We start from the raw sequence: 25,215 nt of genomic DNA on the forward strand, positions 1-25,215 counted from the left end.
ACTGATCATGTTGAAAATGTCAAAATAGTATAAAAGAGTATTACAAACAGCTCTTAAGTTTCTTGGGTTACCCTTTCCAAAATTATCCATGCATGTATTAGGTTAAACCATATGAACTTGCCGTTTTCATAGGTGAAAAACTATCAAGTATTGGCAATTTTATATAGTTCTACCTAATATAATCAAATATATATATATTTACAATTGCATATATAATAATAGTTTACTTTTAGCAAGCACTTAGAATGTATTATCTTGGTTAGTCCTTGTAACTCCTTTGTAAAATCATACTATTATTTTCCCTAAATGAAAAAGTTGAGGTATAGGGAAGATTACTTTTCCAGAGTTCCACAGTTAGTAAGTGGAGAAGCCCAGATACACATCCAGAGAATTTGATGTTTGTCTGTGCTCTTAATTACTATAATGGGATCATCCTAAAAGTACTGTTTTACAATTTGTGAAGCACTGCATCTTGGACATTTTTCCATACTGGTACATACTTTTGTGCCGTAATTCTATGATCCACTGATAGACATTTAGAATATTTTCATTGGTTTGTTATAAACAGTTAACATCCTCTATCTTCATGCACCCATTTATTTTGCCAAATTGATTTCTAGAAATGGAACTTCTGGGTCAAAGGGTATGCACATCTTAAATTTTAATAGATATTTCCATAATACTTTCCAAAAACTTTGTGCCAGTTTCCACCACTGTGTGAATGCCTATTTTCCCATTCCCTTTTAGCAACAGATGTGATCAGTCATTTCAAAATATTCTAGTCACTACAATTTTTCCTTTACTGTATCTCTACCATTTCTATGTGTCCTCTTCAAAGGTTGAGGTTCTATTTCTGTATGGAAACATGGTGTCGAAGTGTGAAAAACCTCTAAAATACCTTATGAGGGAGATACTTGGGTTTTTTAATTTTTATTTAAGCATTAAAATTATTTATGGACATTTTCTTTCATAACTTAGAAATGTGTGTATTTTGAAATAGAGAACTGAGTTGAATTCTTATGGGTATTTGAATGATTGATCTTACATAGATGTCATTTTGTTTACCGTATTTACTAGTTTTCATTATTTGAGGATCTGAGTAGATTATAATTGAAATATTAAGCCTGAAATGATTTGAGGAAACACAGCAGCTTAAAATCTACTAGGGGACAAACAGAATTAGAGATTTCAGATTACAGATTTGTTGTCATCTAACACCTTCTATAAATATCATATAGATTCATTAGAATTTAGAGCATTATTACTTTAGATAAAGAAGCAGCTTTTTTATGTTTTGAGATATATTTTTCACATTTTATTTTGCTCACACTTCCATAAACAAATATGCCTCTTTTTTGTAAATGACTTAAACATAAATCTGAATTTTAGATGGATCTTTAAAATTTTCCAGAGATTTAAAGTCTGACACCTTGTCAACTATCTTCAGGGACCCCCTGTGAAATAAGTTGAATTGCACATTATGGGTTTATCTTCCCTCCTTCCCAAATCCCCCTTAAATGTTAGTAAAGGAGTGAAAATGACATAAATACACAAGAATAAAGAAGAGAGGAGAAATCAGCAATAAAATTATTTGGTAGTTTAAATGACAGTAAATTTCTCTCTGAAATATTCTGAAATAAAATGTTCAGATTTTCAACTAATGTTACCAGTGAAAATCAGGTTTACATGGAAAACAATGTATCTGCCTTAAGCATTGCAACAGTACCTATTTAGAGTATGTTGTTGAATTCCTATTTATGCATTTTTTCCTAAGAATTGTGGAGAGTATTGAAAAGAATAAATATAAGTTGTTTTTGAAATGTTTATTTGAACTTGTTTGTTTGACTTACCAGACTGTGCCATTATTTGGATTTTTGTTGAGATAAAATTCACATACCACACCTCATCATTTTAAAGCGTGCAAGTCAGTACAGTTGGCCCTCCATATCTGCTGGATTCCACATCCATGGATTCAACCAACCATGGATTGAAAATATTTGGGGTAAAAAATTCCAGAAAGTTCCAAAAAAACAAAACTTGAATTTGCTAAGTGCTGGCAACTATTTACATAGCATTTACATTGTATTAGGTATTATAAGTAATCTAGTGGTGATTTAAAGTATGCAGGAGGTTGTGTGGAGGTTATATGCAAATGCTATGCCACTGTATATAAGGGACTTAAGCATCCACAGGTTCTGGTATCCATGGGAGGTCCTGGAACCAATATACCTAGGGACAACTGTATATTCACATAGCTGTGCAACCATCTGTCTCTATGGATTTACTTGTTCTAGGCATTCATATAAAAGGAATTATACAATATTTGGCCTTTTGTATCTAATTTCTTTGACTTAGCATATGTTTTCAAGATCCATCCATATTGTAGCATGTATCAGTACTTCATTCCTATATATGGTTGAATAATATTCCATAAGTTGTTTTCTTTTAACTATAATTGTACATTTGTCTATGTTTACCTGTCGATTTTTGCTTCTTTTATTTGATGGTCTTACTAAGTGCAAACACATTATGTCTTTTTGACGAATTGCTCCCTTTTGTCATTGTGAAATTGTTCTCATTTCTAATATTCCTTGTCTTAAAGTTTACTTTGATATTATTATAACTACACCAGCACTTCTTATGCTTAGTATTAGCATGATTTATCATTTCTCCATTCTTTTACTTCCAGCCTATCTGTGTCTTTATTTAAAGCTGGTTTCTTATGAGTAGCATGTAATTGAGCTTTGGATTTGTATCCAGTCTGAAAATTTATTTGGACTGTTTAGTCCATTTACATTTGATGCAATTATTACTATGACTAGATTTGAGTTTACCATCTTGCTATTTTCTGTTTGTCCCTCTGTTTTTTTGTTTCTCCTTTGTTGTCATCTTTTGAGTTAACCAAGTAGTGTTTTAGTATACCATTCTATATCCTCTTTTGGCTTTTTAACTATACCTCTTTTTTTTTTTTAATGGTTGCTTTACAGATCTGTTTAAAGGTACAATATGTATCCTTAACTAATTATACTCAATCTTGAATTAATGCCACTTCATATATCATGTAAAAACCTTTTAACTATATAATTCCATTATACAAATTCCTCCCATCCTTTGTGCTATTGTTGTCACCTATTTTACTTATGCATATGTTTTAACCTCCATAGTACACTGTACTATATCACTTGGTCATATATCTCTTAAAGAACTTATGAAAATAAAAACAGCTTTTTAATGTTTACCATTTCTAGTGCTCTTTCATTTTTCCTGTAAATTCATATTTCTTTCTAGTATCATTTTCCATCTGTCTATATGCAATTCATCAACTCCAGAATTACCAGAGTTTTAATTAAATAAACCTAAAGCTACTATTAATACATTTAAATATATTGGTAAATCTACCTTTAGTTGTGAGGCACAGCAATCCTTACTGATGTTGTAGTTTTTTTTAACATTTACAATCCTTCAAGGATAAAATTAAAGTTGGCTCTGAAAGAAAAATCTTTAACTGGCAGTCCTTTAAAGAAGTTAGCATAAAATAATAGATAAAACTTAGTTCTGAACATAGGTTACTTGAGTTTTCAAAGGACTTTGTGTCTTAATTAAAGGTAAAGAAAATTACGAGAGTATAAAGAGGAAAGTCCTGCTGACACAGGCTTTTCAACTTGCAGTAAGTTACTGCTTTTCAGAATTGACATTTATTTGGTTATTTGCTGTTCTTGTGTGTTGTGTTACTTGGTGGGTTGAAGCACTTACCCACTGTTTGGAGAAAGTGGCAGAAAATAGCCTTTTGAGCAAATCCCATCTGGTGGCAGCTTGGTGGGGATGAGTAATGCTGAGGAACAAGTCATCAAAGGATATTACCTTTCAGCTTTTCTCCCAAATTTATTTGGCTTAAAGCTAAGAATGACAGCAGGATCTTGATTTAAAATGTCCAAAGCCCATAATATGGCTCATTTTCACTATTTGGTCATTCATATAACTGATGATATTGGGTGACACTTGATGCATAATTGTACTACAGACGTTGATTGGATACCAGCTAAGTGCCATATATATAAAATATTCACAGGTACAAAATCCTTCCTTTCCAGTGAGTGAGAAAGAGGTTGTTGCATTGCACTGAATACATGTGACGGTAAAGTAGAGAGTACAGCTAAAATACACAGGAGTTGGACCTAATCTAGACCTGGGGTGAGTCTGTGTTTGTAGCATTGGGGAAACAGGTTACCTGAGTTGAGTCTTAAAGGACTTAGTCGAGTGATGTGATGTAAGGATAGGACAGAGAGATTGGAGAAGGAGTTCCAGGAGGAGAGAATTAACTGTCTGGAACAAAGAGGAAAAAACATTCTGTGGCATGATCAATAGTTTGAGATAGGAAGAAAGGAATGAGAGATGAGAATGTGGGGAGAAGCTTTGGTATGCTCATGGTTGACTGTATTTGTCATGCTTAAATACTTGGACTTGGTCCTAGAGGTGGTTTTTAGCCACTGGAGCATTTTAAACAGGAAAACGGTATTATCAGATTACTTATTTTAGAAAGATCATACTCACAGCAGTGTGAAGAATATTAATACTGGAAATAGTTTCTTAGAAGGTTGATGAAGTCATCTTAGGCAGAAGATAATGGAAGTGAAAATGTAGAAGGATGTAGATGATTTGGAAACTATTAAAGAGGTTAGAACTGATAAGAAGTGATAGATGGGATTAGAAGAAGAAAGGGTTGAGGATGACACCCAGTTTTCTGGATTAGGCATTGGAGGTGAATGGTATTACCATTCCTTTAAATGAGAAAGAGAAGAGGAGAAAGGCAGGAGTAATGATTTGAAACATGTTGAATTTAGGATACATACTTTATTAGGAAATTGAACAATGAGGCCTAGAATTTAAGAAAGTGTTCTTTTGGAGATAAAGACACGAGTGGTCATTAGCATAGGACAACCAGTATTGTCTTCACAACTCTCATAATCACACAACTAGAATTAGAACTCAAAGCCCACGATTATACATCATATCAGTCTATTTAGACATATTACTTCTATAAAGACTGTTGAAAAACGGATACTTAGAGGTGACAAAATTCTAGGGTGGAAGTTAATATGCAAGGTTGTCTGTATTCTGAAATAACTCAAAGGAATGAAAAGAAGGTGATAGAGGTGAGGGATGTGTTACTTCATAAATTCTGCTTGTTGACCAGCAGAGGGCAGGCAGTCTCACAGCTCAGTATTTTCTGCTCTGTGCTGCCCTTGAGGCCTAGAAGCTCAGGTCTTTCAAACATAGATTTTCAGTGATCTTATTACATTATTACACTAAGGCCGGGCATCCAGGACACTTTTATTTATCTTTGCTACCAAGACTTAGAAGATGTTTGATTTTTGTTCTGGAGCCAGATTTTCTTTCCACCCCCTGTGCCCTATGTCTAGTTCTTATTTTTGCTTAAAGTTTGAGACTTGAGTCATCCCTTAAGAGCTGCCATGGTGACATGGGGTTAGAATAAATCAAGTAGAGAGTCTGAGAAATATAAAGGATCTTTGCCTTTTAGAGGTTAAAATGCCCAACTCTTGTTCCTGGTCGACTGTTAAGATTCAGGGACACGTTTGTGTTTTCTTGGTCTTATGATTCAGGGACTAGAATGGAAGGAATGGACATCAGCTCCTGCAGACAGTACTGATAAGTGTGGTTGGTCCTCCACTGTTTGATCTGAGGAGCTTGTGAAAACCTTCCTGTCCCAGGATACATCCCTCATCCATTTGCCATGTGTCTGTAATGCCCATTAGTTTACTTTTTAGCTTTAAACATTCAAAGCTCAACTAAAATTTAAAAATTTCTCTAGGAGGGACAAGGTTAGTGTGGCAGGACAAATTATTTAAATTAGCTATGACTTATGAGAATAGGGCATTTAAACTAGGGGATGGAAAAAAAGATCTGGAACTAGGATTATACTGTTGCCTGTTTATAAACCTTCAATGCGTCCCAACTGACAAATGACATTTATAGACTGTATACTGTATGCCAGGCATTGTTCTCATTTAATCCTCAGGCCAACCCTGTGAGATAATTACAGTTACTGTCCCTATTTTGCAGATTAGGAAACTGAGGCACAGAGAAGTTAAGTAATTTGTCTGAGTTTCCTTATGGAGGAGACAATGTGTATTCACCACCATTCAGTCCCCCGGTATATCTTATGCTGCCAGAACAGTTCCTTTGCCCATAGTAGGCGCCTAGTAACCCAGGTAACTTTTGAATTGAATCAGTACATGGGCTAGCATGAACTAGTTAGTATAGCAGTAACATAATTTAAGGAAACATGGAAAAAGAAGTAGAGACACTTCTAAAAGTTTTACCTCACAGCACCTGCTCTATTAAGTTGGTGGGAAATGTGAATAATTGGTTATTTTTAATTACTTAGTGTCATTCTTAAAATGGTGTCATTGCTCTGAAATTGGTAACTGACAGTGTTCAAGTTTTCCTTATTAGAGCAAAAGCATTTCTCAGAAGTTTCATTATAAAAATATGAAACTTTGTTTAGTGATATAATTGAACAAATTGAGGGCTAACTTAATTGACCTGGCAGTGTTGAAGAATGTTTACATTTAGGTTCGGTTACGCTTCCGAAAACATCTGTTGTACACTTAGTAAGTGAATTATTTCTTTCATCTTCACTGAATTCCATCTTCTATTTTACCCTCTATTCATCTAAGTGAAGAATTCAGATTAAGGAATATCTTCACGTAGAAAGTCGATTGGGAAAATCCTCTATTTCTGAAACAAATAGTACATTGTCCCAACAGGTTTTTTTTTTCTTCTTACAAATGGTCTCCTAACTACATTTGTGTTCTTTAGCACTGACAGTATAGTGTAACCAGAAATCAGCCCTAGGTGACTTTGGGCAAAGGACTTGGTGAGGAAGAAAATAAAAACTGATGGTGAAGGCAGGTTCGACCACCCGCTTTACCATGGATAATTGAGATATAGCTGATTATTCTGGTCAGGTCAGTATGAAGCTGAAAATTCAGATTGTGGATTTTTTCAAATCATAAGCATAGGAATAAAAATGCTATATATTTGTATCTAAGTTCAACAAAGATTAACTTTCCAAGCCAGTCACTATTTGGGGGAAGAGAATGCTGTCACCTTCGTGAAGTTGTGAATTATAAAAGACATTTCTGTGGGATTACTGAATGTCCCTTGGGGGTTGTTTCATTTATAACATTGCCTCAGGCCTTCTGCTGCATCCTGTTGGAATGACCTCCTTTTCAACCCTGTGCTGGCAGCTGTGATGTGGCTCTTTCCCTGGGATCCTTCAGGCTTGTCACATGACAGACATGAACTGTGACCCCTTTGTTCCTTACCCAGATGGTTCGTTCTCCATAATTTTTTTCTATTTAACAATTTTGCCTTATCTTCTTTCCTCTTTTCCCTCTTCATTTCCCTTTGTATTTCCTACCTACACAAGACTTTTTTGGTAGCAGTTTAATTTTTTTTATTGAAGTAGGACATCAATGCAGAAAAGTACCCAAATCATGAGTAAGCTCACTGAATTTTCACAGCAGAGCACACCTATGCAGACAGTACTTAGGTCGAGAAAGAGAACATCGCCAGAATCCCAGAAAACCTCTACTATCCCCTTCTGGTTACCACTCTTCTCCCTTAAGGGGAATCATTATCCTGACTTCTATAGCTTTGCCTGTTTTAAACGTTATAGAAATGGAATCAAACCATATGTATTCCTTTGCATCTGGATCCTTTCATTTAATATTTTGTGACATTTGTCCATGTTACTCAGTTTGTTACTGCTGTGTAGTATTCCATTTGTATGAATAGTCCACAGTTTATTCTGCTCTTAATGGGCGTTTGGATCGTTTCTAGCTTAGGGCCATTATGAATAGTAGTGCTAAACATTCTCATACATGTCTTTTTATCAAAAGACATGACATATTTCTGGATATTTACGTAGAAATTAAATTGCCAAGATATAGTATGTCCAACTAGCCATTTAATTTAAATATTCATGTAAAACACTAAACGAGTGATTTTTGGCAAACTTGGTAGGAAAGATCTATAAACATATATAGATTCAGCTTTAGCATAATATATCTAATTTTTGGCTAAGAAAAATGCCTCTAGTTAAATATACTGTAGTTTTAAATAGATAACTCCTGTATACAGCAAAATTGCTGCTCAGTGCCTGGGACATTAACCTTCTTCCTAATTTGTCCTTTTATCCAGTGTTCCAAAGCTGAGTTGGTGGGCCCATTCTGTAAAAATCTTATGAGAATATTTTGATGGTGATAATTTACAAGAGTTAAGATTATATCTGTGTTACACCACCTCTAAGTTAGTCTTTTTGTCCTTTTTTTTTAAACATGGACTTTCCAAAATTTGCTTCATGGATGCTTTTGAATGAGTCTGACCTAATGAGTATAGAAGTGGGATTGTGATATCATATCCCTTCAAAAGTGAGTAGTATCTTTGAAGGACATTTTATTCGATTGTGAGGTAAAGTCGAATGTAAGAACTCCCAGTCATTCTGTGTACATGTATGGAATTAAGTTCACTTGTTTTGACCATAGGGTTTTGGAGACCTTAAAGGGGATTTCCTTACCCTCCATCAAACTAAAACAAAGCAAGAAAAAAAAAAAGAGAAAACCAGAAATGTAGAGGGAGTAATTAAAATTTGAAGGTTATAAAAAGATAGTAATGGAACCAGAAGATTCGCTTCCTGTGTTAGAGGAAGTCTTTTGGGTAGGGAAAGGAGGGTTGCCAACTCAATTGAGATGTTTTTGAAACAAAGTATAGTTAAAAAAAAAAAAAAGAAAAGAATAAAGGATTCATTTTTGCCAAATTATTCTATATCTGAATTTTCTGTATTTTTATTTCTTCTTCCAAATCTTTTTTTTAAATAGTGGTGTATAGACATATTGATACTTAGGAAACTTAATATCTTAATACAGAAGTATTGGGTTTCATTCAGTTTTGAAAGACATTTAGAACTCGTGTTAGTTGTTATGTTTTAAACTGGTGTATTGAATTGAGAAAATATTGCTGATAATCCGTGTTGTTCTGTATACTTTGCTAAGCCATAGAAGGTATAGAAATGATAGTCCCTGTCCTCAGAAAGCTTACAATCTAGTGGGTATGTGCTGGTGGTGGTAGCGTATACAAATTACTATAATACGATGTAAGATAATTACCACAGTAAGAATTCTTACGGGGAAGGGGAAGGTAAGTAGACCCATTTGAAATGGGTCTTAAAGGATGAGTAGGTTAGCCTGGAATGGCCTTTCGCTGATCTCTGCAATGGGAAGTAAGGCTGAAGAGAAGCCAGGTAATGAGTTTGTACCTGATATGATGTATAATATAGAACAGGCTAAGAGCATTCACTTTATTATTTTTTTAACATCTTTATTGGAGTATAATTGCTTTACAATGGTGTGTTAGTTTCTGCTGGATAACAGAGTGAATCAGCTATACATATACATACATCCCCATATCTCCTCCCTCTTGTGTCTCCCTCCCACCCTCCCTATCCCACCCCTCTATGTGGACACAAAGCACCGAGCTGATCTCCCTGTGCTACGCGGCGAGCATTCTCTTTAGATCAAATTAAAAGTTGAGTCCCAGCTCAGTGTTGCTGTGTGACCTTAAACAGATTGCTTTAACCTGTCTAAGCTCAGTTTCCTCACTTGATAAATGAGGACAGCACCCATGTAACGTGCTGCAGTGTTGTATGAAAGAAAGATCATGTGTGGAAGGTGCTTAACGTAGCTCTCAAAGTATAATAAGTGCTCAAGTAGCTACTCTGGACAGAGGGGAACCATTGAAGGTTTTTGAACCATGGAGTGGTGGGATCTGAACCATGTGAGGCTTTCACTTTTACTTTTATAATTGACAAACAAAAGACCGCACACATTTAAAGTGTGTAATCTGCCAGGTTCTTACATATATACACACCTGTGAAATCATCGCCACAATCAGAATTATGACCACAGTCATCACTCCCGAAACTTTTGTCTAAGACCTTTAAAGAGGACAGTCTGCCCTGTGATGTGCAGCAAAGAACGGATTGAAGTGGAGAAGTCAGTTAAAAGGCTGTGGCCATGGTCCAGGTGAGAGAGAGTGACTGAGGCCATGAACTAGGTGTGCTGGCCATGGGCCTCCCCCAAGAGCCTGGGCTGCTGGAGGACAAGCTGCATCATGCTATTACCTCCAGCACCTACCTCAGGGGCCAGAGGCTAGCAGGCTCTTGCTGAATTGACAGGTTCTCTCTTTATGAAAGATTGCTTATTTTAAACTTGCTTCTCCCTTTACTTTGTATAGGGTTTAAAAGACAACCTTTTTGCTTCTGGGACATCCAGCCTGACAGCCACCAAACAGTTGCTTCGTCCAAGAATCACAAGAATCTGCCTCAGGGACCTGATCTTCTGTATGGAGCAGGAGAGGGAGATGAAGTATTCCCGAGCTCTGTACCTGGCCCTTCTGAAGTGACCATGGCCCTCTCCATCCAGATCCTTGCTACTTACTGCCAAAGAAGACATAAAGAGCGGTGTCACATGGTCCTGAGCTTTCGGTTTCTGGAAAATAATCACCGATAGGGAAGACCATTGTTTACAGTTATATACTTTTATTAACTCTTATGTATTCCATTAGGTTCTTAATGACTAGGAATCAGCTTCTAAAAATAGGTTGTGAAGTACGGTTTATTTACACAGAAGTAGGCATATGCCTACCTACGTGTTTAATTACAGCAAGGCTCTGTTTGTTACTCCCTCCTTCATTTGCCAAACTATTAATAGGTAAGGCGTCTTTCCCTAGTACAGCCTGCACTGAGATGCAGGGGGAAGAAAAGAAGGGTCACCGCTTACCAGGAAACTATGTATTTCATCCTACATGGAACCTGACTCAAAGCATTAGGTTTTCTGGGCTGGAATCAGAAGTTGCTTAGCAAGTGATGACAGTTGCCTTCTGTGGTTGAAGGTGACAAGCCACAGGGTAAGGCCAGTGGTGGCTTTTGTCGGCTGAGTCCCATTGTTGTTAAAACATTGACAAATGGGGATAGTTTGTGCCTGAAGTTGCTGTTCCCTGGTTCACCTCACCACCAGCGATGGAGGGAAATGAAAACGGAATCATAAAACAGGAAATATGCTGTATACACCTAAGAGGGGTCAGTGGTCGAATTGGAACTCCGAACCAACCAGTACATGTTTTGTTGACAGGATAAAAATCACAGCCCAACCAAAAAGGAAAATGTATCAAACATTTTCAAATTACAGTATTTCAAAAGGAAGAAGTTATTCTTTGTTTTGTGTACTGCTTTAAATCTCAAGAAGGATAGTTTTATAAACTCTTTTAGTTACCCTAAGTTTTAAGCATCTTGTTGCATTAAAAAAAATCGTGATTGATGATTAGAAATTTTTAACAATGGGATTCCATTTTGGACTCTGTACTCAAAAGGTAAGGTCAGCATCTTACTCTTTGAGATCTTGGCTCTACATATATTATGAGAAGCATGTTATATATACTCGTCCGAGGAGGAAGCTGACATTTTGCAACGCAAACCCTCTTTTTTTTTTTTTTTAATTCCACTTTTGTGGTATGTAGCTGGTGAAAAATAATAGCTGTAGTTAGAATCACATACAGAAAGAATGCGTAAATCCTCCAAAGAAGGCTAAAGAAAAGAAAAAAAGGGAAAGCTGTGCTTCTTAGAAAAAGAATTCAGGGGAATAAAACCTCAAGTATGTTATTCTTCATCCTGTTCTTCCCATCGGGACTGTTATGGCCATATTCTATACTGTAGTAAGTTTCAAATTGGCCACATTTTCTGTTTCAGCGAGTTATTATGTAAAAATGCTATAAATTATGTGTATGTTAAAAGAGTCCTTTAAGAAGAGATCTATACCTAAAGTTGTTTTTGTATATTTAAATGCTTAGCTTTATTTTTTGGTAAAGTGCAGCACACTCCCATATTTGTGTGTAATCTTATTGATCAGATGTTTAAAATTATTTCAAATACTTCATTAAAATAATTATTTTATTATAAGAATAACTTTGCTCAGTCACTGACTTTGGAAATATCTCTGGAAGTTGGCCCCTGAAGCTGGGGGCAGGGCAGTAGATCCTTCTTGGCTGGGTTTGTTACTTTGGAGTGTGAGCATTTGGGTTCCAGAAGCTCACTTCAGATCCAAGTTCCTGTATCACTTTCTTTGACATAGTTGTAAACTTACATGGTATTTGACTCACAATGAAAGCTACACATATTCATTACAAAAGCTTCTCTTGCCCATCAAGGTTTTCTTACAAAGGTATTCTTTTTCAAAATTTATCCTTAATATACATTTTTAAACTTTGTGTCCTAAAGTATATCTTACACACAAAAGAACAAACACAGTGGACCCAAGGTATTCTTCCACTCAGTTTGCAAAATGATGGCCTTGGGGCCGATTTGATCTCTAAATGTGTTCTCTGTAACTCACATGGTGCTGCCAATATTTTAATTCACAAAAATCTATATTTCCACTTCTTTTGAAAAATTAGAAGATCTGGAGTCACTAGGTGTACCGTTTGTGTGACAGTCTGCTGGAGCCGACCAGTGGCTGTCCACTTCAGATGTGGGAGCGTAAGTTCACCTTCCCTTGCCTGATCCCTTTAAGCACTGAAGTGTGAGACTCTGCCTTCAATGTTGATCTTAAGTGATGAACACTAAAAGGGGAAAGTGCCAGAAATTCTCCATCTATTTACTGTTTTTTAAGCAATTTTATTGAGGCATGTTTTACATATAAAATTCACAATTTTATCCATTTAATTTTAATATGACCGATGGAACTTTTAAATTGTTTCCTCCTGAATATCTGTAAGATTCTTCTCCTCTTAAAAGAAGCAAAGTTTAACATTCTTGTAAAGCCTATATTTCTTTTTCTTTTTCTTTTTTTTTTAATTGAATGAAAGATTCTTTAAATTCTCTAGCGCTTTAGTGCTTTACAATTTTCAAAAGTTTCACACACATGATTTCATATAATCCCATACTAACCCTTTTTTCCCTACTCCTGTAATGCCCCTCCCTCCTTCCCTCTCCCCACTGGTAACCACTAGTTTGTTCTCTATATCTGTGAGTCTGCTTCTTTTTTGTTTTATTCACTAGTTTGTTGTATTTTTTAGATTCCACATATAAGTAATATAATACAAGTATTTGTCTGACTTATTTCACTTAGCGCAATGCCCTCCAAGTCCATCCATGTTACTGCAAATGGCAAAATTTCATTCTTTTTTATGGCTGAGTGGTATTCCGTTGTGTGTGTGTGTGTGTGTGTGTGTGTGTGTGTACCACATCTTCTTTATCCATTCATTTGTTGATGGAAATTTAGGTTGTTTCCATACTTGACAATTGTAAATAATGCTGCTATGAACGTTGGGGTGCATGTATCTTTTAAAATTTGTGTTTTTGGTTTTTTTGGATATATACCCAGGAGTGGAATTGCTGGGTCATATGGTAGTTCTAGTTATAGTGTTTGGAGAAGCCTCTATACTTTTTTCCACAGTGGCTGCACCAATTTATTGGGTTGGCCAAAGAGTACTTTCGGTTTCTAAGTAAAAATAAAAGACACATTTTTCATTTTCACCAAGAACTTTATTGAACAACATATTCACCCTTTTGTTCCACTACCTTCTGCCATTTTTCAGGCAAGTTCAAAATTCCATCTTCCCCAAACCTTTTATCTTTTTGAGCAAAGAACTGTTCCAGGTGCTTTTTACAGTCTTCCAGGGAATTAAAATTTTTTCCATTAAGAGAATTCTGTAACGACCTAAATAAATGGAAATCCGAAGGTGCAACGTCTGGTGAATACGGCGACTGAATCAGAACTTCCCAGATAAGCTGTAACACTTCTTGCCTGGTCATCAAAGAAACGCGGTCTTGCGTTATCCTGATGGAAGATTATGCATTTTCTTTTGACTAATTCTGGATGCTTTTCATCAAATGCTGCTTTCAGTTGGTCTAATTGGGAGCAGTACTTGTCGGAATTAATCGTTTGGTTTTCCGGAAGGAGCTCATAATAGAGGACTCCCTTCCAATTCCACCATATTCACGACATCACCTTCTTTGGATGAAGACCGGCCTTTGGTGTGTTTGGTGGTTCATTTCGCTTGCCCCTCGATCTCTTCCATTCCACGTTATTGTACAGTATCCACTTTTCATCACCTGTCGCAATTTGTTTTAAAAACGGAACGTCTTCATTACGTTTAAGTAGAGAATTGCATGCAGAAATACGGTTGAGGTTTTTTTCGCTTAACTTACATAGAACCCAAACATCAAAGCGATTAACATAACCAAGCTGGTGCAAATGATTTTCAATGCTTGATTTGGATATTTTGAGTCTGTCGACTATCTCCCGCGTGGTGTAATGTTGATTGTTCTCAGTTAATGTCTCGATTTGATCGCTGTCAACTGGTCTGCCCAACCGTGGAGCATCATCCAGCGAGAAATCTCCAGCACAAAACTTCGCAAACCACTTTTGACATGTTTGATCAGTCACAGCACCTTCTCCATATACTGCACAAATCATTTTTTTGCATTTCGGTTGCATTTTTACCTTTCTTGAAATAATAAAGCATAATATGCCGAAAATGTTGCTTTTTTTCTTCCATCTTCAATATTAAAATGCCTACACAAAAATTCGCTAATTTTGATGTCATTTTTTAAATGCATGCTGATATGACAGCTGTCACATACAGTCTAACAAAATTGTTTTGAATGAAGTTAAAGACAACTAAGTGCTACTAGAGCCATCTTATGAAAAACCAAATGAACCTTTTGGCCAACCCAATACATTCCCACCAACAGTGTACGAGGGGTCCCTTTTCTCCACATCCTCGCCAACATTTGTTACTTGTGGGTTTTTTGTTTCTTTGTTTTGTGTTTTGGATGATGGCCATTCTGACAGGTGTAAAGAGATATCTCATTGTGGTTTTGATTTGCATTTCCGTGATAACTAGTGATGTTGAGCATCTTTTCATATGCCTGTTGGCCATCTGCATTTCCTCTTTAGAAAAATGTCTGTTCAGTTCTTCTGCCCATTTTTTTTAATCAGTTTTTTTTTTTTTTTGATGTTGAGTTGTATGAGTTGTTTATATATGTTGGGTATTAACCCCTTACTGGCCATATCATTTGCAAGTATCTTCTCCCATTCAATAGCTTGTCTTTTCATTTTGTCAGTGGTTTCCTTTGCTGTGTAAAAGGTTTTAAGTTTAATTAGGTCCTATTTGTTTATTTTTACTTTTGTTTCCTTTGCTTTAGGAAACAGATCCAAAAAATATTGCTGCGATTTATGTCAAAGGGTGTTCTGCCTCTGTTTTCATCTAGGAGTTTCCTCTATGTATTCAGCCTTACATTTAGGTCTTTAATCCATTTTGAATTTATTTTTGTATATGGTGCTAGAGAATTTCTAATTTCATTCTTTTACAAGTAACTCTCCAGTTTTCCCAGCACCATTTATTGAAGAGACTACCTTTTCTCCATTGTATATTCTTGCTTCCTTTTTCGTGAATTAATTAACCATAGCATTGGGTTTATTTCTGGGATTTCTATCCTGTTCCATTGATCTAAGTGTCCGTTTTTGTGCCAGTACCATACTGTTTTAATTACTGCAAGTTTGTAGTATTGTCTGAAGTCAGGGAGCATGATTCCTCCAGCTCTGTTATTCTTTCTCAAGATTGTTTTGGCTACTTGGGGTTTTTTGTGTTTCCGTACAAATTTTAAAATTACCTGCTCTAGTTCTGTGAAAAATGCCATTGGTATTTTGATAGGGATTGCATTGAATCTGCAAATTCAATGCCTTGGGTAGTATGGTCATTTTAACAATATTAATTCTTCCAATCCAAGAACATGGTATATCTTTCCATCTGTTGGTGTTGTCTTCAGTTTCTTTCATCAGTGTCTTAAAGATTTCTGAGTACAGGTCTTTTACCTCCTCAGATAGGTTTATTCCTAGGTATTTTATTCTTTTTGATGCAGTGGTAAATGGAATTGTTTCCTTAATTTCTGTTTCTGATAGTTCATTGTTAGTGTATAGAAATGCAACAGATTTCTGTATATTAATTGTGTATCCTGCAACTTTATTGAATTCATTGATGAGCTCTAATTTTCTGGTAGCATATTTAGGATTTTCATGTCATCTGAGAAAAGTGATACTTTTACTTCTTCCTTTCCAGTTCGGATTCCTTTTATTTCTTTTTCTATTCTGATTCTGTGGCTAGGACTTCCAAAATTTTGTTGAATAAGAGTTAAAGCCTATATTTCTTGAAATCTGATTTGAGGTAAATTTTGTCTCATTAAAATTTTGGCAAAAGTTTATTTAGAATTAAAACCATTTATATTAGTTATGTCATAGTTGCAGCAAAAAAAAACACAAGCAATATTAGGACATATTCTTCAGAAAAATAAGAAACCAAGATCTCAGGGGGATTAAGTTGGACTTTATACCTAGTTGTACGATGAACCAACTAAATGTTTATGACACTTTAACCTCAGCAAGACTCAGTGATTCTACAGGAAATAAAAGTATAATATATCCTATGTTTATATATGACCTAGTAGCAGTTTTTACCTTGTTGTTTTTAGTGTTACTATCTTTTCAGATACTTTCATATGCCTTGCTGCCCTGAAACAATTTTTTTTTTTAACATTTAGGCACAGTTTGCCTCTGATATCAACTTCTTTTTCTCTGACTTTTTAACAACCTCTTGGTATTTTCACATGCATTTTAGCTGTATGGCATTGGTGCAATTACGTTTTCACCGAAGTTATTCCATCAGTTAGAAATTGTTCCAAGTAGAATATATTTGCCATAATTTTCTTTGGGAAACTTTGAGAGACTGCTGTGCATGCAAGAAACCTGAAGTGTTGGGCACTGTGTACTTGGACACTGACTGGTTGGGTGAGAGGAACAGATAATGTTAACAGTTACATGTTTAGAATTTGTGTAGACTTTGCACATTGAATATTTGTGGGAAGAAAATACTTCCAAGGAACCCACTTGAAGACTTTTGACTTTGTTGGTAAAACATGATGAGAGCAATTTTAATGGCAGCTCTTCTCCTTTCAAATAATAAGGTCAGTTTGATATCTTTCTAAGTTCTCTTATAGGCCGGTACTGAGGCAATGTCGCCCTGGCTGACATTGTCAACATCTCAGTCTTGCCTCTTACCAGTTGTGTGACCTTGGGTAAACTATTTAATCTCTCTGCCTTTGTTTCCTCATCGGCAAATAAGAGTACCTACCGGTGAGGTAGTTGTGAGAATTTAATGAATTCTTAGAACAGTGTGTCACATGTAGTAAACACTATATTTGTTAGTAACGGTGGTTGTCACGGCTGTATCAATTCTGAAAGGCATAGTTCTACCTCCCACCCACCTCCAGTACTAGATTGTATTGATAAAAGTCACTAGTTGAATGCATGAACCTAGTATCTTATTTTAAATAGAATAATCTAAGCTCATGCAAAAGTCTAATGTATTGCATTGAGGATTGGAGGATGGGAGGCTAGAAGGAGAAAAGTATGATACTATAGTGGAGCCATTAAGCAGAGTAATTCTTATGTCCCTGGCTTTGCCTATTAAGTTTCTTGTAGGGTGGGAAGCAGTAATGAAGCCGTGCCGTTATTTTAAAATTTTTAATTGAAACTATTATAGATATTGTGAACAATCAAATCACGTAACAGGGCATACCAAAGTAATTCTACTCACAGACCTCCTGAGGTCCTGTGCTCCCCTCCCTAGATTCACCCACTTTTACCGGTTTCATATATCTCTTAACAGACATAGTTTGTATACATATAAGCACATAGTTGTAGGTTCCCCCTTTATTTGCATATGGGAGCATACTGATCTATCCCTTGCCATTCTCACGGTTTCATTATTCTTAATTCGATTTATACTGTGTCCCAGGCCAGGGGTCCTAGTAGAATCTTCCTGTAAATCTTTGAGAAAACAACACTGAATTTTTCCTTGAGGGATTTAGTCTCAGATTTTCTTACTGTTTTGTAAATTTTCTTATTTCACTAGAAGAATTCAGGCATACCTGAGTGTGTGTCAACAATGTTCCTCTACCAAACAGGCATCATGAAAAGCAACAAGGGGAGTAGAGGTTTCCTCTGGGAGGAAGTGGAGAGAGGGAAAGAGGAAAAATCATTTAAAGGAAGAACTGAGTATTCTAGTTGTAATTATAAAGTTTCACTGACAGAACCCTCCCACCATGAACACTAGCATTGGAAGCCAACCTGAATTGAGGATCACTCCAACCTCTTTTTTGTAAGATTGATATTCTTCATTTAAATGTAATAAGTAGATCATAATAGAGATGATCTAAATTTGGGGTTCCTGAGAATGATCCATGAAGGAATGCCTGATACCAAAATATTCATTTGGCAAATTTGTAAAAATTTTCTGCACTATGGGGAACAAAGATGCATAAGACACAGTCCATGGCCTGGAGGGGTTTTCTAGTCAGAGAGATGGACTCTAGACACATAAACACAAAGTAGCATATACTCCTCCTAAAGAGAGGTGTAAATAGCAGTTTCTTGTAGGTGCCTTTAGAAAAAAAGATGTCACTTCCAAATGGAACAATCGTATTCAATTTCTCACAGAAGAGATAGAATTTGACCTGTGCAATGAAAGGAATGGATAAGATTTTTTTAAGTCGTATGTTTTAAGGCCTTCTAAGGCAAAAGGTTGGGAAGCAAAAAAAAAAAAAAGGATAGAGTACTTTTAGGGAAGTAAATATCTAGATCTAGTTTGGCTGATTATGAAAGTCATGTAAGGGAGAAATGGAAAATAATTTTGGAAATTAAGATAGCGGCAACTAATATTTACAGTGTCCAAAATTCATAGATACAAAAGAATATAAGTTCCCTACCTTTATCTTCTAGATAAGTTATTTATAATTTTTATTTCAAAGTGATTATAGAAAAAGAGAGTGGTAAGAGTTCCCTGAAACCAACCCCCTACCCACCCAAAAGATTTTCCCTTGATTATAACAATGATATATTCACACTGTATAAAATTTGGAAAATAAAAGACTATAAGGAAAATGAAAAATATAATAATATTCGGTGCATTTCTTTCTATCCTTTTTTTTTTCTGTGCTAAATCTGTAGATAGATGTTTTAGATCATGAAGTTGATCCAGCTTTGTATCCTTACCTACACACCATTGGAGACACTAGGGAAAATGAGAAGAAACACAGCTAGGAGAATAAAACATCACTTTTTTGAGTTCTGTCTTTTCAAAGTGATGTTGAGGCCATGTTTCTGGTGCCCTCACATAGCATGTGGATTTGTTTAAAACAATTTCAGTCTGCTGCACTTCGGGGTGAAATGAGAGTACCGTTTATGTCTCATCATTACTTGCATTGGGCCTCTACATGAGAAGGTAATGTGGAGGAAGGTTTGCCATAATTCTCTGTAAACTATTGAGCAGATTCAAAGCTAGTGTAGGAATGTTATCCATGAGGTTTAGGCTATAGGACTGATAACTTTCCTATTTGTAATCTTAATGGAGGCTCTGCCTGAAGATGAGGGGAAGGTAAGGATTTGCTGGTTGGCTTCTTGACGAAATCTCATGCCTTCGGTTTTCATGTCCCTAAAAAGAAGTGTGAAGTTGTGCCAGCTGGTCGTCAAGAAACCTTTAAACTTTCAGATGGTATAAGTATCTCACTAGGTGCTTCCTGGGAGTTTTAATTGCTATCAAAGTAGACAGTGGTTGCCTCTGCGGCTGAGGAGAGCAATTGAATAAATGGTGCATCATGCCCTTTCCGTGTCTTCTGCCTTTATCAAAAAGTGTAAGTTGTGCATGGTGCTCGGCCAGACCCCAATCAAAGAACAATCCAAGCATCCTTCTTGAGGTATATCGAGCTAGATGAATTTCCCACGGCTTCCAAAACAAATTGCCGCAACTGGGCTGCTTAAAACACAGTTAAATTCTCTCACCGTTCTGGAGGCCAGAAGTCTGAAATCAAGGTGTCAGCAGGGCCAAGCTGCTTCCAGAGGCTCTGGGGAGAACCTTCTTTGCCTTTCCAGCTTCTGGTAGCTTTTAATGGCCTTGACTGTGACAGCAGAACTCCAGTGTCTGCTTCCATCTTCACATGGTCTTCTCTGCGTCTTCTGTGTCCTCTCCTCTTCTTATAAGAACACCAGGCATTGAATTCAGAGCCCACTCTAATCCAGTATGATCTCATCTTGACCCTCAACTAACATCTACAAAGACCCTATTTCCAAATAGGGTCCCATTCTGAGGTTCCAGGTGAACATGTATTAGGTAGGGGGACACTGTCCACCCCACTATAGGAGCATACTGTATATGATTATATATTCCTGATACTTTATTTTTTACCTCTGACTTCAAAAGTAGTGAAAAACTTAATGGTTGTTAAAATGTAAAGGGGTTGATTTTATGTCTCCCTAAATGGGTATCTTAGAATCTTGTGGTCTGTCAAGATACCTGTCCTCCACTTCTCCCCGCTTCTCTCCTCTTTCAGCTCAGAAGTTCCTAGTAGGTGGCTCTGTTCTGAGAAATGTGTCTTTGATGCGGTTTAGACTGTGCCATCCTGGTGTTTACAGAAGTATATTCAAGTGACTCTGTCTTCAGAAGCCTTTTGAGATTCTGAATGCTATGTACATGTTGACTGTTCTTAAGGAAATTCTCCACACTATGAGCAAATCATAAGTTTATTTCTAACAAGTGTCAAGTATTAGAATTTTTTTAATAGAAGTGAACCCAGGTCCTCTCTGCAAGAACGTCAAGAGAGTACAGGCGTACCTCATTTAACTGTGCTTTGCTTTACAAATTGAAGGTTTGTGACAACCCTGTGTCGAACAAGTCTATTGGCACCATTTTTCCAGCAGCATTTCCTCACTTCATGTCTGTGTGTCACAGTTTGTTCAATATCTTGCAATATTTCAAACCCTCCACCAGCAAAAAGATTATGACTCGCTGAAGGCTCAGATGATAGTTAGCATTTTTTAGCAATTAAGTATTTTTAAATAAAGGTATGTACATTGTTTTTTGTTTGTTTTTTTTTTTTTTTATTGCAGTATGCGGGCCTCTCACTGTTGTGGCCCCTCCCGTTGTGGAGCACAGGCTCCGGACGCGCAGGCCCAGCGGCCATGGCTCACGGGCCCCGCTGCTCTGCAGCACGTGGGATCCTCCCAGACCGGGGCACGAACCCGCGTCCCCTGCATCGGCAGGCGGACTCCCAACCACTGCGCCACCAGGGAGGCCCCTACATTGTTTTTTTAGACATAATGCTATTGTATACTTAATAGACTACAGTATAGTGTAAACATAAGTTTTATATGGACTGGGAAACCAAACAATTTGTGTGACTTACTTTATTGTGATATTTGCTTTATTGCAGTGGTCTGGAACCAAATCCACAATATCTCCAGGGTATGCCTGTCTAGTCCTGAAATGAGAATATGCCAATATATGGAAAATGTCAGTAACTGTTCCTTTCACAATCTGCTTCCCAAGTGCCAACTGTGGACCCAGTCCCATTAAATCAATCAAGTCAGTTGATTTGACACTGGCAGTCTCACTTTTGAGATGGGAATCTGTATTATTGGAGAAGGAAAGGAAGAAGCAAAACCCAGAATTACTGGGGAGAGATGCATCACTGAGGAGACTTAGAAATTGGAGAAACATCAAGAATAGTTTTATTGATTTCGTCACAGATGCCACCATCAGGCATTAGCCTCTGGACCTGGGAGTTGATAGCAAGTTCTAAATCTAGAGTGCCTAACAGGCAGTTCAGGTTTTTATCAGATTTCTTTTGCAATAGAATATTGAAAAGATCCTAACTAACTTTTTAAAGAATGTGTATTTTGCCTACTGCAGCTTTCAGAGGCCATCCTCTGTCTACTTCTTATGGATTTACTGAATAACTAGGCAAACAGTTGGCAGGGGTTTGGGGAAAAGGCCCTTAGATGACGTCTGCATATATTCTAAGCAGAATCCCACAGAAAAGTCTATCGAGTGCAGTCTGTAAAGGTCAAAAAACAGCAGGCTGTGCCTAAAATGCTAACATAGGCTCAATCATCTACCAGATTCTCAAACTTGTTTTCATGACATAGTCTGTAGTTATCTCAAGGGAGGACTCAGATCTCAGGTTCCCCAGATTAAGTTTTAATCCATCTGTTTGATAGATGCAGAGGCAGATGCAGAGGCAGGCGTGGGGATAAGGAGAGAAAGACATCAAATCAAGCAAAATGATAGGACGTTGCATCTTCTCTCTGGTTACACCTGTTTCAGTGTTACTGAGAGATGTCAATTGCTGAGATGCAGGCTGGGTCACAAAGATGAGTGTCTGCAGAACAAGAGGTGATGTGGTCTAGTCTACCACAATTGAGTACAAATCCACTTAGAATCAAGCCACTTACTTGCAGCCCAAGGTTCTCGATATTTCTAAGGCTATCGGAAGGTTAGCTAGTCCAACATTGCACTAATAAAGGAATTCCCTTCAGCATCCCTGAGGCCTAGGTCCTCTACTTGAATAGCTTCATTGATGGGGACCTTACTGTCTTATCATGGAATTCATATTTGAACTATTATTTCTTTGTTTGGTCTTGGTTTGATTTTAAATCTGCCTTCCTATAATTTAACATTTGGGGCCTACGTTTGTTCTCCGAAGTTACATAATAACACAGGTTTGTTGAGCACTGACTCTGTAACGGGGACTGGACCAAACTAAGCATTCTACCGGCGCTGTCTAAATCATCGCTCTCACAGTCAGAAAGTGGCTGGCTGTGCACTAAACCCGTTTCCTCCTGGGCACGCGGCTAGACCATGTTTCTGAGTCTCCCTGTTGTTGAAAGTGGCCTTGTGCCTGAGGTCTGGCCAATGACATGTAGGCAGAAGTGATGTGTGACATGTCAGAGCTGGCTCATGACAGCCTGCCATGTATGACTTGCGTGCTCTTTCCCTTTCCACAGAGGCCCTGAAAGGCTCGTGAAGACGGCCGAGCCACCAGATGGAAGGAGCTGTGGTCACTGAATCATGGCTTGGAGCAAAACTGCCTGCTAATCAAGGACACCCATTTTGGACTATGCACAAGTGAGAAATAAACATCTAATGTGTAAATCACTAATATGACGTAACTACCGTAGTAGCTAATTGCTAATAGCTATATATGTAATATAACTATGCTATACATATTATGATGTGTAATATAACTATATCAGCTAAATCAACTAACCCAGATAGCTACTGCTACTATTATTTATATCTTACAGATAAACACACCGGTGCCTTAAGAGAGTAGACAATTTAGTGGAAGTCACAGAGAAAGTTGTAGAGTTGGAGGTCTAACTCCAGAGCCTACACTCTTGATCCTTACACTGAGTTGGGGGGTTGTTGTGTCTTGTTTTGTTTTTGTTTGTTTTTTAATGCTTCAGAGCTCATCTGTGTCCCATGTGACAGCACTTTAAATATCTAGGGATAGCTACCGGTGTCCTCTCCTACACTTGGTATTCCCTCCTGTCAGCTGAAGCGTCCTAGTCCTTTCCATTCTCCCCACATAGATTCCAGATGTCTCCGAATTTTCATTGTTCTCTTGGTCACATTCTACTCTGCTAAAGGCCACATTAAAACTTGGTTTCCTGTGCTAAATGCAACACAGCAGAAGGGGCTGGGGGCATCGGAGGAGAGCGGGCCCATTCGTACGCTGGAAGTCAGATGGTGGTCGTGTGAACTTGGGGCTGACTAATCATCCCAGGGCTTTTTCACCCTCGCTACTCAGAGAGTAGCCAGTGGACCAGCAACATCGTCTTCACCTAGGAACTTGTTAGAAAAGCAGGAGCTGAAGCCCGCACTCCAGACCTACTGAATCAGAACCTGCATTTTAGCAAGATCCCCAGGTGACTCCTGTGCTCCCCGCAGTTTGAGAAGCACTTGTCTCTCAATTGCCTCTATCAGCCTAAAGAGAAAACATTGCTACGTTCTGCTTGCTTCCTTTTGTTAGTTTTGGCCTGTTATGATCATTTAAATTTGATTCTGTCACTCAGTGAGCACATTTGAGTTCAAGTGACTCAGTCAACTCTGCAACCCATTATCCTGCTCAGCCTTGCATCACCCACGTCTCATCAGCATGCCTTCTGTGTTCATTCAGTTTGCGCATGAATGTGTTGAACAAGACAGGGCTGCTAGGAAATAATGAAGCACGTTTCTGTCTCCACCATCAGTCTGTTAATCAGCACTGACACTGCTCTGGCCGCCCGGGGTCGTATCTGACTGACAGTGCCGCTGCAGGGCCCCCAGGGTCTTCATGAGCAGCTCCGGCGGACTCGCTCCCTCGTATGCACCACCCAGCGCGTGCTGGACCAGCCTGGCAGGCACCTCAAAGAACATGATGATGGTTTGGAAGGTCTTCACCTGCTAGCAGATTCCTAACCCCCAGCACTTCAGAATGTGGCTGTATTTAGAGATAGGGTCTTGGAAGAGATAGTTACAATGAGCTCATTCGGGTGGCCCTAATCCAATGTGACTGGTGTCCTTATAAGAAGGGAAGATTGGGACACAGGCACAGGTACAGAGGGAAGATCGTGTGAGGACGCAGCAGGTAGGCAGTCACCTGCAAGCCAAGGAGAGAGGCCTCAGAAGACCCCAACCCTGCCAACACCTTGATCTCTGGGCTCCAGAATCATGAGAAAATATTCTGTTGTCTAAGCCCCCCAGTTTGTGGTTCTTTGTTACGGCAGCCTTGAGCAATCTACCATCCCATCCCCTCCCCTCTTCTGCCACTGCGTTTTGGTAGAATTGATCATCTGGCTCTGGTAAGATGATCTGAGGTGGTACCTTTCTGTGTGTGTGAGAAACGTGGGCATAAAGGATGCTACCTTTAAAATGCCTCAGGGCTGTTTGCTCCAGTAACGTCCTGGGTGAAGTAAAGGATTGACTCAAAGGGCAGAATCACTTCTAGGGTTACAAGGTACAGAGGAATGTTCAAGGTGTCTGCATTCATGGGCTTTAATCAAAGCTTACTGGGAATCCCAGAATACAACACCCCTGAGGTGAAGCTTCTGGGAGAATGAAAAAGTCATCACCATACAGCACAAACTCCAGCAGCCCTGTCATCTTGTCCCCTCGACGTCAGAATCCCTTTCTCTTGACTCTGGTGCTTCTGACGTTAGTGCCTCAGCTGCTCAATCCCTGCTTCTCCTGCTAACTTTTCTG

At 37.9% G+C, this 25,215-nt stretch overlaps 1 protein-coding gene across 4 annotated transcripts in view; it reads left to right on the forward strand.

The window, feature by feature from the left end:
- The window catches only part of TAF4B (TATA-box binding protein associated factor 4b), a 131,657-nt gene that overhangs the window by 101,396 nt on the left and 5,046 nt on the right, over positions 1-25,215 (forward strand). For 2 of the 4 annotated variants that reach the window (XM_027127651.1, XM_027127652.1), the window contains one exon: positions 10,318-12,040. In XM_027127651.1, the coding sequence (XP_026983452.1) occupies positions 10,318-10,485 (168 nt within the window). In that variant the 3' untranslated portion in view covers positions 10,486-12,040. Of the gene's footprint in view, positions 1-10,317; positions 12,041-22,976; positions 23,104-25,215 lie in introns of those variants that run through there. The other 2 variants (XR_003437259.1, XM_027127653.1) reach the window with 2 other exon arrangements.

The sequence above is a fragment of the Aethalodelphis obliquidens genome, unplaced genomic scaffold, assembly GCF_003676395.1.
Source record: "Aethalodelphis obliquidens isolate GAN/ISIS:26980383/991018 unplaced genomic scaffold, ASM367639v1 scaffold32, whole genome shotgun sequence".
NCBI classification, from domain to species: domain Eukaryota; kingdom Metazoa; phylum Chordata; class Mammalia; order Artiodactyla; family Delphinidae; genus Aethalodelphis; species Aethalodelphis obliquidens.